The sequence below is a fragment of the Peromyscus californicus genome, unplaced genomic scaffold (genome assembly GCF_007827085.1).
Source record: "Peromyscus californicus insignis strain IS unplaced genomic scaffold, ASM782708v3 Scaffold_6__1_contigs__length_162567912, whole genome shotgun sequence".
In the NCBI taxonomy this organism is placed as follows: Eukaryota; Metazoa; Chordata; class Mammalia; order Rodentia; family Cricetidae; genus Peromyscus; species Peromyscus californicus.
The window spans coordinates 54128476-54145485 of record NW_026294584.1 but is presented as its reverse complement, the minus strand read 5'-3'; the positions used below and the strand labels follow the sequence as shown (position 1 = coordinate 54145485).

The 17010-nt window shown below is 40.5% G+C and overlaps 1 gene segment (V, D, J or C); it reads right to left on the bottom strand.

The window, feature by feature from the left end:
* Window positions 1-1252: 1252 nt before the first annotated feature.
* On the bottom strand, window positions 1253-3336 carry LOC128099524 (T cell receptor beta variable 2-like). The segment is given in 3 exon segments: window positions 1253-1276; window positions 2873-3201; window positions 3288-3336. Coding segments are annotated over 3 exon segments (402 nt in total).
* Between the last annotated feature and the right edge of the window lie 13674 nt (window positions 3337-17010).

Below are 17010 nucleotides of genomic sequence, written 5' to 3'. Positions count from 1 at the left end.
AGTTCACAGCAAATACAACTGACAGTTAGTTTGCCTTAAGACCATTTGCCAACTTAGCACAATCTGTTATGTGCCTGAAGGAAATAAGGCTGAGAGAGTAGGGTGCTTCCTAAAGCAACCAGTAGCTCTTGGATGTGTAGAATAACATGATGTTCAGTGATACTGACCATAAATTCCCTCAGAAAGCCCTGTGCCTTGAGTATGCAGACAGGAGCAGGGGACTGCTGAAGATAAGCACAAGAGAACTTTGAAGAGAATGAAAATATTTTAGAGCCAGACTATGTACACCAGTACAGCTCCATGGATTTGTTAAAACTCATGGAATTTTACATTTGAATAAATATAATGTTATATGAATTTCATGTCAATAAAGCTGCTAAGTGCTCAAAGCATTGTTTAAAACTTAAAACACTGACCCTTTAAGACTAAGAGTTAACAATGATCCCATGGACTTGTCAAAACCCAGCTTCAACTGAACTCCATCATGAACTTAATGAAAATGACCTACCTCTCTTAGAAATTCATAGCAGAATCAATCTCTGTCCTCTCAAGAGGAAGATAAAATCATTCAGACCTTCAAATTGTCTCTAATTTTTCATGTACATCAGCTTTCACATGACTTACTCAGTCTATGAGGAAACAAGATAATATCATCACAAACTAGACATGACAAAGACAAAGAAGGGTCTCATATAAGTTTAGATGTTACAGTTATTAGACACAGATCTTTAAATAGGTAATGTTTAACAAAATAAATGTAATGGAGAATTTTAGCAGACAACTTGAAACGGTAATCATGGTCTAAATGGAAATTCTGGACTGAGTTATACTGATTGCCTAATATATACATTCAATATATTTGTTTACAAAGAGAATGAACAAAGCTTAAAAGAATAGATAAGATGGAAAGATAAGTTGAAACTGCCCAGACCAAATCAGAGACACAGAAAAAGAGAAGAGTACAAATGAAACCATGTTAATTGGGACATTGGTGTAGGCAGGTGATTGACTGTCAATCGATGATTTCTAGAGAGTCAGACTACTGGAAATCCTGTGATCCACTGTTGCACACTTTTGGACTACGCCTGCATAAGTGCCATCCAGGCCACTGCTATAACTCAAACCCACAACTAAACACCTTTCCAATAGAGTGAGTCAACGTCTGCAAGTCTGCATGGAATTGCTCTTCACAGCTGTGACTGACATTAAATGACACAGCTTACACTTTTATCAGGGCCAAATAATCATGGCTTCAAGTGATGGTCAGCCACAACAGCTACAAACAAAGGAGGTTCATAGCAGTAAACTTAAGAGCTGATGCAACCAGTGGTATCCAAGGCATAGCTGATGTTCCTCATTTTCTGCCTCTACCAGCAATTCCAGATTTCCTTTATCTTTGTTCTGCTTGCCCTTCTGAGGGTTGTTCCTTGTTCAGTGGGATGGCCCCAACCTTTGCTCCTTCTGGCAGTGGTTCTCAATGCTGTGTTCCTTTAATACAGTTCCTCATGTTGTGGTGATTCCCAGCCATAAATTATCTTTGTTTATACTTCATAGTTTTGCTACTGTTATGAATAATAATGTAAATATCTGAAATGCAGATGGTCTTATGCAACCCCTGTGAAAGGTTCATTCAACCCCCCCAAAGAGATAGAGACCCACAGGTTGAGAACTGCTGCCTTATGCCTTTAAGTAGATCTACTTGCTCATATTGTGACTGATTCACTCACCAAATTGTCGCTATAACCACACACAAATTAGAGGAACTTGAGTGAATTCATTAAATTCTGGATCAACTTTTCCTTGTTCCCAATGTGGAGTAGCTAATTTGTGATCACATGATCATCTATTTTTATAAATTCTATTTATTTAATATCTATTTATATAAACTCCATTTTTTATTCTTACCTTCCTGCTTCTAATAAAAGGAACCAAAAAGACCAAGCACATTTCCAGTTCAGAATCAATGGGATCCTTATTGTGTCTGTGGTTGCAGTGTCAATTTCTTCCTCCTCCATCTCATAAATCAAAATTTTTTACCTGACAGATCCGATTTATCCAGTGGCAATAACTACAAATGTGGCCCTTGAGTCACTAGGAGGGATGATCAGGGAAGTAGTGACCCTACTTCATGTAGAAGGAAGTTTATTGTTCCTGCCCAGCCTTGCGGTTCTGAAAAATCTCTCCCACCTGCAGTCCCGCAGCTGCTTTTAAAATAATCATTCAGACACTTATATTAATAACAAACTGTATGACCTATGGCTTCAGCTTCTTTCTACTAGCAATTTCATCTTAAAATAACCAATTACTATTAATCTATATGTTGCTATGTAGCCATGGCACTATCTATCGGCTGGCATCTTATTGCTCCTAAGGTGTTGGGGTCGGGTCTCTCTAGACTCTGCCCTTCTTCTCCCTGTATCTCTGCTTGGATTTTCCAACTGATTCTGGGTTGCCTTGCCATAGGCCAAATTAGCATATTTATTAGCCAACCAGAGCAACACATATTCACAGTGTATAGAAAGATCCCACAGCAACTTCAACCTTTTGGGTTAAAATACTTTATCTAAACAACTATTAATAAAACATTGAAAAATTTAAATGCAATTAAAATGAAGGGGAAAAAGAAGATATGAGTCACTCAGTTACATGCTAAGAGATTATTCGCTCAAGTTTATTTACCAGTCCCATCTATGGTGTCTGCAGACAGTCTGTATATCCCATCGACTCTGACCATCCCTTGATGAGATAGCTTATCTTGGTCTTTTAATTTCAAATAATTATCTGTTTAAAAACAACTGCAATTAAAAAAACAAACAAGCTTCCTTCTCCTGGGGAAGCCAGGAGAGAGGCAGACACATGAGGGTTTGTGTACAGGAAGGAGGTGTTTTTGCAAGGCTGTGGATAAGCTGCTGGCACAAAAGTACATGGCTGAGTCCTCCAGCATTGTGGGCTGGATCTTCAGAGTGAAATACGAATCCTCTTTCCTTTCAACTGAAAACCGATCCTCCTTGAATAGTTTAGACTTGTCTGAGATTTTACCCCTGTAGAAAGAAACCAGAAACTCCATCTGCTGTCCCAAGATCAGTTTATACCAATAGAAGTAAAGGTGATTAGAGACAGGGTCACAACTGAGGGTCACCATCTGCCCCACGTGTATCACTTCATGACTTGGGATCTGCACGACTTTGGGTCCCGTGAGTCCTGTGAAAAGAGAAAGAAGATTAATAGACTGGTTTAAAATTGTCCCAGTATGAAATGAAAAGTGTCAGGAATTCTTAAGAATCCACCTGCTTTCAGGAGACTAAAAAATATCCAACATAGGAGCCAGATATCCATAGTGGGGTCACAGCAGGAATGCAGCTTCTCTTAGTTTGAGTAACTGGGCATCAGAAACAGAGGCAGGATATACTACACTCCTATGGTCCCATAGGCAAGGTCTGTCAGTTAAGGGTGAGTGGTAATACAGTGCCGTCTACAGGCCAAAGGAGCAAACATTAGTACCATGCATATACCAGACACCCAGGGTTCAGGATTCTGTTCTGTCTATGAGATCTGATAGTGTGCATAAGACAGAGGGTCATTACCAAGACTAGTTAGAGGGATTCTGGCGTTCAGCAAAGGAAGTTCTGAGAATTAAGTCTTTCTCAGAAATGCCAGGAGATTTTCTTCTTTGATACTGTGGTTAGCAAAAATTCAGAGGCATCTGAGTCTTAACAATCCAGAGTACAAAGACTCGGCATGAAAATTAAAGAGATGTAAGGAAAGAGTCAAGCATGAAAGTGTTAAAAGTTCCAATGGAATGGAAAAGCAGGAGTTGAGAACCTGACCATAAGTAAGGAGAGTAAATCCAACATTGGTACAGATCAAATCAGTGATTTTCCTGGGATATGGGAACTTGAAGAGCCATGTGGGAGAAGTTAGTGTCATGGAAAAGGTGTGAGCATACTTGGATCTGGAATGAGGACTGAGGTACAGGCTCTTCTTGAAAAGAGAAGTCACATGAGGGCACATATTGGCAGAGGATTGGTGAGAACAGTTAAGTGGTTCATAAAAAGATTTCTCAGTACTAAAACCCTTGAAACAACTTTCAATTGAGCTTGTCAGTCCCCCATATTCAACTCTAGATGTCTTCTTACTCAAGGCAAAGACTGCTGCTATGTAGATGTAGAATTTGAGAGTAAGATATCTAATTGTCAGGTGGTGTTGTGGTCTGAGGTTTCTACTTGAGTCCTGTGCACTACTGACTGTGTCTCAGGGCTCAGGTGGACCTGTTACAGCAACCGTTTCCTGGATAGACTGAGGAGGTTTGTGTACAGGGGGGCAAGAGCTCTGCAGGGCTGTGTCTTGGCTGCTAGCACAGAAATATGTGGCTGAGTCGTCAGGCTCCAGGGCTGAGATCTGAAGGTCTAGGTAGGATTTCTCTGTATTGTGAGGTTGGAATCGGGTTGAGATAGACTGGTTTTCCATGAGTTTTTGATAGCTATAAGAAAACATGAGCTGTAGGGACTTCTTAGCACTTTGTCTATACCAGTACATAGCATTGTGAGATAGATGCTGTTCACATATCAGGGTCCTTTTATTCCCCTTGACTGTCACCAGATGTTTTGGTGTCTGGATAATTCTAGGATCCACTGGACCTGTGGGAATAAGAAACCAAAGTTAATCCTCAAGAAAATTATAAAAGGATGTTCCATGGAAAATGCGGAAGTGTATGGACCAAGGCTAACACTCACCTGACACCAGGAGAAAAAGGGCCAGGCAACTGAAGAGCCTGGAACCCATCATAATGTTGCACAGGATGGGATCTGTTTCTCCCTCTTTGTGACCTGGCTGTCTAGATGCCTTTTTCTTACCCTGTCAGAGGGTTTACTTGGGTGTTCCCTGTTCCTGTAAGTGACTTCAGCTAACCCTCTCTGCCCTTTGTGCTTGTCAAGGCTGATCATGCATACATAGTCTCCCAGACACAGACTATACCCAGCAGCCTCCCAAGGCACCTCAGACAGCTGCTTGTACCAGCAAATGGCATACTCTTTCTCCTTTCTGCTTTGTAATACCTCCTCCTCCCCTGACACAGATTCAACCCTTTGGATAGACGCCCTTCCTTCTGCCTCTCATGGACCCAGATCAGGAACTCTCAGACTTTCTTTCCTTCATCTCATTGCTGATGAGAGCCTTTTCTCAAGCCAGGTGTCCATCATTTCAAGATGCAGTAATTTAATAACAAGTTAAAAAGCACATCAGCACTAAGTGGGGAAGGAGAGGAATATGCTACACTCAAACACACACCGGGAAGACCTCACCTCCTAGTGGCTTAAGCATGCATACCTGCAGGAGACATGCAGAGGGCCTTTAGGAACAATATCCTACAGGTTCAGGAAGTCCTAATACTTTTGAATTGGATTCATCTCATCGCTCAATGAGAGCAAGAAACAAAGCCAGATGCTTTACTTCCTGCCCAAGTCCCTTCCCAACCTCCCTTCTCATTCACCTCCATCAATACCCTCAAGAGTTTCAGTGAAAACTGAGTCCTTCACAACTCACACCCTGACAAGAAGCCATCAATTGTTTTCTTTAAGCAGCTGGCCATTGGGAGTTTGACCATGCTTCTGTGAGTATATGGGAAACACAAATTGGACTTGCTTCTTTTATTATTTTCTTTCTTGCTTCTTTATTTTTATTTTTTTGAAGGGGAGAGGTCACAAGGGCTGGGATGCACACCTGGGAGGACTGGGAAGTGAATGTAATCAGGATGCATTAAGTGAAATTCCCAAATAATCAATAAATATATTGGGAAATATTTTTTCAGTGTTGTCATAGCTCCACCTAGAGGAAAAACAAGCACAGTACACTCCTCCCAGTCCTCATCTCCCAACCCCACCATATGCATGGTTCCTGAGCTTGAGATTCACAAAAGATAAATTAACCAGGGGTGTTGAACTAAGGGAATCCATGGGCTAACTCCAAGGAAAGATGTGCTGACATTTATTGGTGAAACACCGCAAATCAGTCAAAAAGTACTGAATGTATCCCTACTTACCAGGCTCTTCTCACACACTAGGAATAGAGAAATAAAATAGACTATATGAAATAAGCTATTTTAGTTTGTTTAAAAATCACCAATGAATAATGTTCTTCTTGAATGCTGAGTGTGGGGAATTACAGTGCACATTATAGGAAAATTTGATTGTAATTGTTTTAGGCACCTAAATAATCCATATTCCCATTTCCACAGAAAACTGGATGCAGGTAAAGGCTGACATAATAATTTGGAGCCACCTGCCAAACATTCAGACTATTGAGGTAACCGTCTGCCAAGATGCCCACTCATCATCTGTACCAGGAACTCCAGTGTCCCCCAACTCTATCACAATGCTTTATGGGGTACAGACGGTTCGTTGTGTCTGAATAGATGAGTATAATGTTAAATAATAAAAGATCACAAGCAAAGGGCAAGTCTAAATATTTCAAAGAGTGTTTCCAATGTGATATTGTTGCCACTGGCTTATTTATGTTGGAAGTTTTACATAAATTGCAAGTGCCATCTCAAGATACATGATCAGAATGTAACTGACTAAATACATTTATCTGGCATGAGTTGGTTGATCACTCGCACTTTAAAGGTGGTCATGGAACAGTAGCTCTTCAATTTGTGCCAAGTGTTGTTCAAAGGAGCTATGGGAGTTGAAGGGGGATGTTTCCTTTCTGAAGTCACCCTTCCTGTCAGGATCCTCTCATTCTTTGGAGACTCCATTGCTTTATGACAAAAAATGTTCCCCACATTTCCCATCCTCCCTTAGTCTTATATCTATTACTTATCTGAAGAGAACTGTCTTCTCTTAGTGGGGAGAAGATATTTAGGAAACAAGGCATAAGCTCTAGGTATGTGTGCTTGAGATGTGACACTGTTCCCAGGGCATAAGAGTAAGTAAAGTAGGAAGCATACACAGTATACAGACAACTGTACACATGCACATGTATTTCTAATTCTGTCTATCCATATTGAAAAGCTGGGAGTTTACTGATGTTTCTAGTTCATTCTAGTGCTGGCACTCTCCCTTTCCATGTCTGCAGCTTTCTTAGTCAGTGCTGAGAAACCTGTTATCTGTCATCCTTATTAGGTATCCATGTCCTATCACCAATCTGCATGCAGCCAGCTGACTATTTCAGTTCTCTCCCTCTCTCACCTGCTAACATCCTCCCCACCCTATCTATGTTCTGACTCCTCAGTCCTAAAGAGCAATATGAAGAAGGTCTCCTCATTTAATCTCAGGTTTCCGCACCCCACACAAGGCCTGTGATGTCCTGTCTGACCTCAATCTGCTGGGGCTTCAACAGCCTACATGAGGCTGCTTCATGTGCTCCACACTCAACTGGGATATCCTCTTCACCTTATGCTGTCTCCATCTCCTTCCCCAAGACCCTCTTCTGCAGACACAAATGAATTCAGTCCTTAGTCTTCTGACCACAGTGATCTTTTCATTGGCAGTGTGTGTAGTCAGATTTTTCCTTGGGCTGCCAGCTCACAAAAAATGACATGGAAACACTGATTATTAATTATGAAAGCTTGGCCATTAGCTTAGGCTTGTCTCAACCAGCTCTTATAACTTAAATTAAACCACTTATATTAATCTACATTCTGCTATGTGGCATTACCTCTCTTCCACCTAGCACCTCCCGTTTCTTCTCTGTATCTGGCTTGTGACTCTTATGCCCCTAGATTCATGCTGTATCTGACTCCACTTGCTCCATGCAGATCCTCCAAGGGTGAGGCTGGTGGTGACAGCTACTGAACATATACTTGCATGACTAGGGCACTCTGAGCCCTTGGTGTTTCTCTGTTCTTTTTCATTCACCCAGTTCTTTAGAAGCATTGGTGATGTCTTGACACTGCAAACCCTAGAAACTTGCCCTCCATCCTGACCATTGTGTGCTTTGTAAAAATATCTTATGTGCATTTGGTCTTCATCAGGTCACAGTTTGTACCTCAACCACTTCCTTTGTGTCCTTCCAGACACCCTCTTACTCACTTACCAGTATTTGGAAATCACCTAAAATAACCACAGAAGTGGAAAAGTGGATGGGGGAAAGTGCCCAGTCTTCAGCCCTGTACACAGAACTACAGGCAACTAGGGAATGGTGAGGGCTGGAGAAACGGTCTTCCCCAGGCAAGAGCACACTAACTGGTTATTCAGTACCAAATGGTCAGCCCTGAAAACATCCATACAAGCAACATTATACAGACCAAACATGTTATATACATGTAAGAATAATTAATGAAAAAAGAGGCCATGGATTTCTAAGAGACCTCGGTGGAGTATATGGGAGGGTCTGGAGGGAGGAAAGGGAAGGGAGAAATGCTGTAATCGTATTATCTCAATATTATCACAAATAAAGGAAATAATAAAAAAAAATGAGGAAAAAGAAAAATATGGTGCTGAAAACAGCAACTCCTCCTGATTAAGTGCCTTAGGGCCTACACACCACTTGCTTCCTTGAAAGTGGATCTGGAAGGGGTGAGTATCTCCAGGTGTGAAAACATTCTAATCACACCCACTCATTGTCCTCACACTCCAGGCCTCAGAACCACAGAAAAAAAGCTGTTGTCTCAGCATTAGAGGAACTGCCCTGAATTATGTTCCCCAAAGACTCCTCCATTACAGTCTGTAAATGCAAGCCCACTGAGCTCCTGTGGGCTGCATCCACTGCCACCTGCAGGCTTCCTCCTTGGCTGCAGGCTAGCTGACTTCAGTGTTGGAGAAGACCAGGCAGGCAGGTGCAGGGAGAGTTATGACTCTGTCCTCATGAACAACTTGTTCAGCTTCTACTCCTTTTTGAAACAAATGCCCCCATTCTTCTTCAGGACTGACCCTTTCCCAATTATCTGAAGACCTATTCTTTGTCTTGACTTTTCTTGAAACCCAGTCTTTCAAGCAACTTTAGGTTGTCCCTCTCTGCATACAACTGGCTCTCTAGCCCAGTACACAGAGTACTTTCTTTACCTTGAAACTTTTTTTTGCAGTTTCTCCTGAAATTTCTAGATGCTAAGAGTTTGCAAACTGGGAATGCTATACTCACTGTGTCAGTTTTTGCATCAGTCCCCGACCTGGCAAAGCTATCTTCCAGTTCATTAAGAGCCCTAGCCTTGTCCTTGGACCATTTCATTTGCTTATCAGGTTCTGATGGGGTGAAACAGAACCAGCCTTCCACTAGGAAAGCAAGACCTGGCTACTTAGTGGGGGCCTTATGCTCTCCTCCTTGCCAGAAGCTTCAATGTGAGATTAGATGAGAGACGGGGCAGCTCATAAATGCAATGAAGATGATCAAGTGTCCCCGATACAAGCGATGGAGAGGCATGGCCTCACCATGATCAAGCTAATCACACCCTTCCAGTGTGGCACCATCACCTGTCAGGCTTCTGCTCCAAAGTGAAGCCTTGAATGCTAACATCAGTATGAGGAAGTACACAGTCATCTGTCGGTGAGTGGCCATTAGAAAGTCAAAGCACAGGGAACAACTGGACACCTGACGTTGAGGGCCGCGCAGGCAAGCTACCTGCTTGTGGATTGCTCAGAGGTATGGATCGAATATATTGGCACTCACTCATTTCTATTTCCTCCAAAGTTACTTTACAGCAGGAGGAACTGTCATAGTAATTTCTATTTCATTATTTGATCTTAAGGATTAAATAAACTTAGGACAGCAAGTGCTCAAGAAGCATTGTTGTATATGTGTGTATGTGGTGTGCATGCATGTGTGTATAAGTACACATGTGTGTACAGATATGAAGCATGTGTGTAGAAGCCAGAGGTAGGTGTCAGGTGCCTTCTTCAATCACTCTCCATGTTATTTTTTGAGGTAGGGTCACATGTTCAACCCAGAGATCACTGATTCAGGTAGCTAGCCAGCTGCCCCAGGGATCCTGTCTTTGCTTCCCAAAGACTGTGATTACAAGGAGGCCACCAAGCTTACCCAGTTTTACATTGGTTCTGCGAGTCCAAACTTCAGCCTTCATCCTTTCTGTGAAGTACTTTATCTACTGAGTCATTGCCCCGAGCCCTGCTACTATTTTTTTTTTGCCTTGTGCCTCAAATCTGAAATACTCCAAGATTCCAATATTTTTAAAATCTTAATTTCATTTTTACTTTTATGTATATGTGACTTGGATTCATGTGAGAGGTCATAGTCAAAATACCAGCAAAAGATAGGCGTAGTGGTTCATGCCATCACCAGCAACGCAAGGCAGGTGATCTTTGTAAGTTCCAAGCCTGCAAGGGCTACACAGTGAGATACTATATCAAGTGAAACAAAAATCAAATAAATGAACAGCTTCCAGTTTATGGCATTATGTTAGCATCCAAAAAATTTGAAATTTGGGGGCTAGAGAGATGGCTCAGTGGTTCAGAGCTCTGTCTGCTCTGCCAAATGACCCAGGTTTGAGTCCCAGCTCATATGCATTCCTCTGAATTCTTCTGGTACCAGACATGCATGTAGTGCACAGACAGTTACTCAAGCAAAACACCCGCATATTTTATATATATAAAACCACATACATATATCATAAACACCATATATGAATATCATACATATATAATATTTTTAAATGCATCCCATACAATGAAGGTGGGTGTATTAACGTATGTTAGAATGATGGTACTTGAAGACAGTGACAGGAAAAGAACAGATTTTTCTGAATTACTCATGTGTTCAACATTTTGTTGTGAATAAAGTTTGTTCAACACAGAACTTTTATAAAAATTTATATGAAATCTGCATCATTAGTTCTTGCCCTGTATCACTTATTTATTTGGTTTTGCTTGTTTTGGACAGGGTCTCACTATGCAGCCCCCGTTGTCATGGAACTTGCTGTGTAGACCAGGCTGGCCTCAAACTCACAGAAATCTTACTACCTCTGCCTCCAGGGTGCTAGTATTAAAGGAGTGTGGCACCATGCCCAGCCGCTGTGTCTTGTCTTCTGATGTACCTTTTTGTCTTTCAACTTCACTTCAGATTCTGTCCCCGTTTCTGTTTCTCTATAAATCTCATTTCCTCTGATATAGTGAATTCACTTCATAAAATCCTCACTGCCCTATCATATTCTACTTTTCAGATTGTGTAGTCTGAAGATTTCCTGTGTCTTAGCCTGCTGGCAGTCGGGATAAATCTCTCCCGCTTGCATCCCCCAAGTAAACACACAGAGGCTTATATTAATTATAATTGCATGGCCATGGCTCAAGCTTTTTGCTAGTTCTCATATCTTAGATTAGCCCATAACTATTAATCTGTGTGTTGCCACATGTTCCATGGCTTTACCTGCATCCCATTACATGTTGCTCCTTGGACGGCACACTGGCGTCTCTCCCTGCCTTCTTCCTGTCTCTCTCTTTGAATTTCTCACCTACCTCTAGGCTGCCTTGCCATAGGCCAAATGGCTTTATTTATCCACCAATCAGAGCAACACATATTTATAGCATACAGAAAGACATTCTCCCGTCAAAATTGTTTCGTGTTATCAGTTGCACCTGTTCTGACGGGCTTGGGTTTCTGGTGCGCCCTCTTTCAAGCCTGTGTGACAAAACTGAGAATTTATTGTAGTATGTTTGTGGGATGGAGAAGAGTCTGACCAAAAACTGGAGAAGCATCTTTGAAGTGAACTCTTAGAGAAGAGCTAATCATATTGGTCTTTTAAAGCTGTTCAATATGTGGACCAAAAATTATTCTAACTTGTCTGATTTATCCATTATTCTTTATGAGAAGTTCATTTATTCATGAGGATATTGAAGTCCAGATACCAAAATACGAGTAACAGAGCAAGTACGGGAACTCATGTCCAAATCTAAATGTTCTTTTACAAGATTTTCTTCCTCATATTTTGATTCATATTCTATTTCTGTCAAAATGCACCCTCCACTAGTTTCTTATACTAACCTCCCAAATGTAGATTCTCCTCAGCCTTCCTCTTCTTCACCTCTCCATAAACATGATATAAAGAGAACACTGAGTTGTTCTCCCTAATGTTACTACCTTTATTTCAAATCATTGCAGTCTCTGAAATTAAACTAGCATTTATTTTATTTTGAATTCAGATAAAGCCATTTAAGTGGTTTATCTGTTACCTTCTAGAGCAGACTAAGCAAGTTGCTGCCTGTGGAAAGCAGATGGCTTGTAATCTGACTGTTTAAAAATGAAGTTTTATTAAAACATAGATATACCAACCATGTACATATTTCTCATGACTATATCTGTGTAATAGCACAGTGGCTTTGACAGAGACATCCCTTGAAACAAATAAAAGTTTTTCAATTGACCTTTATACAAAAAAGTCATCGCAAATAGTTTTATGGTGAAAATCCCAAGTAGCAAGAGTAGAAATCCCCTGAACAAATACTCCATCCTTGAATGGAGTTTCAAGGATGCATGGACTAGGGCTGAGGTTCCCATAAAAGAACCTTCTGTACTCTGCCAGCGATGGCCTGTGTGGCACAGATTAGAAATGTAGCTGAGGGTGGACCCACAGGTGGGCATCAAAGTGAATTTTCAGAAGCACTTGCTTTGTGACCTGTTCCTTCCCATTTTGGCCATCCTCTTTTCTTATATCATGCATTAGGTGTCTTATTAGAATTTTTGAAGGAAATTCGTTTAATTTGAAATTTTCCATGTTCATTAGGATTGTTAAGAAGAAGCATTCCTTCCCAGTAATGAATGACATATTAGCCAGGAAAGTAGCTAGAGGAGCTAAAGAAAAAGCCAATGAGAGTCAATGGAGGAAAGGAGGAGCTTGAACTGCCTTCCATAGCTGGTTCCTCCTGTTCCTTCCAATGTGAATGTCAATATATTTACTTGAGCTCAGTCAACCCCCAGTTTAGACTCAGCAAGTTGAGTCTTTCAAGGCCACTAAGCCATGTGTGTGGGAAAGACAGCTAACAAACACAGACTAATTAAATATAAGCAGAGGCCTCTGAGACATCATGTGCTTGAATTCCCCATAGCTTATGCCTGGTGCTATGAACAGGATGAGGAAGGACACCCTCAGGCAGTTCAGCAAGATCAGTTATAAGTGAGAATTCACGGTGTCATTGAGTACAGATATTTTGCCCAAAGAGTAGAAAAGAATATATTATTATGAGGTAAGGGAACTTTCAACTCCATTATTCATCATTAAACATCACAGAATACTTCACAGAAGTTCAGAAGTTCAAGACAATCTTGTGATACTCTTACAGGAACTAAGAATCTAGAGACTATGTCTGCATGTGTTTTTCCCCCAGATTTGTTCAACCACTGTACATATCTATATATACACACATATACAAATTATACACACACACATATATATATACATAAATACATACATATATATATATATATATATATATATATATATATATATATATAATATTCTAATCCAGTCTTCTTAGTATCCTGACTAGCTTGAATCATCCATACCATTTCCAGTCACAGACAACCATCACAGAAGCCACTATCATTGATCCTGAGCTTGCTATTTTCTGGACCTAACATCCTGCTTCAAGTATGATATGCTCATCATTATTAATCTTCAACTTTAATTTAAATAGTATGAACAGGGTCATTTCTTTTAAAAGTGACCATTCATTTTAACGTCCATTAGATAAGACACTGCCAGCCCATGGAAGGTCAACATTATTTTTTAAGAAGAAATTAAGAATAAAAAAGTCTAGGGTACTGGAAAGATGGTTCAGATTCTAAAGCACATACTGTTCTTGTAGAGGAAGACCCCAAACCACATCCCGTGGTTCACAAATGCTTTTAACTCCAGCTCTAGGAGATTTAGCATCCCCATCTGCCCTCTGTGGGCACTGCACTCAAGTTCACAAACCCACACTCAGAAACACACATATACAAATAGTAAAAAAAAAAATTGTTTTTTTTTTTTTTTAAAAAGGGAGTCTATTCAGCTCTCAAAGTGTAACAGTGTTTAGCCACCGTACTAAGTGGTCCACATGCACATAGGTATAGACATGTTACTAGAGTGACTAGAGGCCTGAGGTCAGTACTTGATATTTTCCTGTTTGCCCACTACCATTTTTTGATGACTAAATCATTCTCATAACTTTTAAGCAGAACCATGTTGTGTTGTCTTGGTTTTTCTGGGGGGGGTGGGGGAGAAGGTTGTGAAAATGATCATAGATCTACCTATACCCCTACACTCTTGCCTGGCAGCCTCCATTCTTTCCTTCTCGGAAGGAGTGAATGGGATAAAGCTCAGGTGGGATCACCAGATGGAGCACTGTGGGACACAGTGGTACATGAGCCAATTATTGTAAGAAGTTCTGCACTGGGATGCATCTCTCCTATAGACCCGGGTCTCAGATGAGAATCTGGGGAAGTTCTGAGGGTGATAGGGAATGGTACAGCTTCCAGCATTGTCATAGGAATCAGAAGCAGACCACTGAAGAGAGTGAGAAGATGCCCCTCATTCTGGCCACTGTTCCTTCTCTTTTTAATATTTTCTGACTCTTGGGAATCATTTAATGGCAGCTTCCTACCTTGGACTCCATTTAATCAGTGAGTATCCAGTGTCTGTATTGGCCCAATATTTAAGGGCTTTTCTTTGACAATAGCCTTGGCTGCAAGACCTTTTTGTCCCTTTGTTTCCTCTCCTTCATCTGAAATTCTCAAGTGGGGACAATTTTGCTTGGAGAGGACACTGGAATTTGGCTTCGGTTGTCACAACTGCAAGAAAGAGGAAGTGAGCGCTCTTTGAATCTTAAGATTCTGGTAAACACCCTACATTGTGTGTAGGATAGTTTCCCATCACAAAGACTTCAGAGGCCCCAAATGTCAATAGTGTCAAGGCTGAGAATCTGTCTTTCACTAATATATGATTTAGTAACAGTGACCAAAGTATCAGACATAGATAAATTAAGAGAGGAAAGTTTGGATGGCTCAAGGTTTAAAAAGTTCTTTTCATCACTTGGGGAAAGACATGACATAGCAGACCATTTAGGTCATTGTAAGCAAGGAAGCAGAGCGGAGAATCGGCACTCTACTGATTTTCTCCTTTCCTAACCACCTTTTTACTCAGCTTGGGTCTCCAGCCCAGCAATGAAGCCACCTACATTCAAGGGGGGAATTAACCCTCAGTTAATTGCCTCTGGAAAAGCCCCCGTACATGGAGCAAGAAGTAGACTCCTTCAAGTTTATAGATAATTCTAAATCCTATCACAATGCTAATGAAGATTAGTCATCCCAACTAAATTGTCTTTCTAGCACCAAAATTTTAAAGCATCTCACCCAAGAATGATAATTTTCCTAAACAGACATAACATACTGGTGCATGAGTTGTGATTTTGTATAGGTAGAGAATCTCACCATTGTCTTTAGCTAGAGAGTTACTTTGTATGAAGATTTCCTCTCACCAGACATGGTAGTACACACCTCTAACTGTCCTCCCTGAATAAGCAAGCTAATGGACTGTGAGTTTGAATCTAACCTGGACAATTTAACAAAACCATCTCAAAATAAACTTTTTTTTTAAGCATTGAAGGGATAGGCATGATAGCACATGCCTTTAAACCCAGCACTCAGGAGACAATGGCAGGTAGATCTCTGTGAGTTTAAGGACAGCTGGTCTATAGAGAGACCAGTTCCAGGGTTTCATAGTGAGACCTGTCCCTAAACAAAGGTGGAGAGGAGTTTGTAGGTTAGCTTAGTGGTAGAACATATGTTTTCTGGCTTAGCGTGAGTGAGGCCCTGGGTTCAACTCCCAATACGGCATGGGAAAAAAATTTGCCTAGCTCTTGAGAGTTGGCTCTTCCATTAATTCTGATAATTCCTGTTTCAGAAATGCAATTATTGAGAAAAAATCATGAGTTTCTTAATAGTCACTTAACTTATTTCTTAATAGTCACTTATTCTGTTTTCTTCATATTTAATGTATAGTGTTGCCTGATTCTGCCAAGACCCTGCCTTGCAATTTGTAGATTTGGTTCCTTAGGTTCCTTCCCATCTGAAAATTGGGAATTAAAATGGGTATGCCATATCATTCTTATTAGGAGTACTAAGTTAATATAGGCAAAGTACTTAGAACACAGTATGCCCCTCTCTCATCTATGAGAAATATATTTTAAGATACCCAGTAGATACCTGAAACTATAGACAATTCCAAGCCATATATATGTGCATATATATATATATATACATATATGACTTTTCTTATACATTTTTATGATAAAGTTTAGATTACAAATAAGGAACATTAAGAAACTGAAAACAAGTAATAAAGTAGAACAATAGCAATGAAATAGAAGAAATACAGCAATATGCTGTGACATAGTTATAGCAAAGTAATTAATTATTCATCCCTAAAATGTTACTTTTAATATATTTGGTTCATGGTTGGCTACGATCAACTGAAACCATGGGCAATGGAAGGACAGATAAGGAGACCACCATACCCAGGACGCAGAACAAGTTCTAGATGGACACCAGTCCTCATCTTTAACTTTATGAATTTTATTTATCAGAATTTCAAATAAGAGGAAATTTTCTTTTCTGGGGTAGGGGGATCCTTCCCACTAGTAATGGAAATGTAAGAGGATGTCGAAGATTAAAATGACCCTAGGACAAGGTATACATTATGAGTGACTACAAGATAGATAATAGCGTGTCAAGGATCAGGGTTCCAGTGAGTCCTTAAGAAAAACGTTCACACCTGAAATGTCAGAGTACCTAATATTTTTATCTGAGAATCTGAAAACCTGAAGCTCTGTCTTGTGACCTTACTCCAACTTGTTTTCCTACTATGGGGATAGCTCCCACCAGGTGAGTTTGTTTCTTCCATTCCCACAACCTTTGAAAAGAAAGGGTTGGTGTTTGGATAATTGAATTCTAAATTTAGATCTCTGAGTTTCCAATGAAAAATCTCTCCTGGAACCTATGGCCATGGGTGTTAACAAAAGCCCTGGGCTTATAAATAGCCATGGAGGAAAGCCTTCACCCTATTTTCTGCTCCAGACACAGTGAGCAACC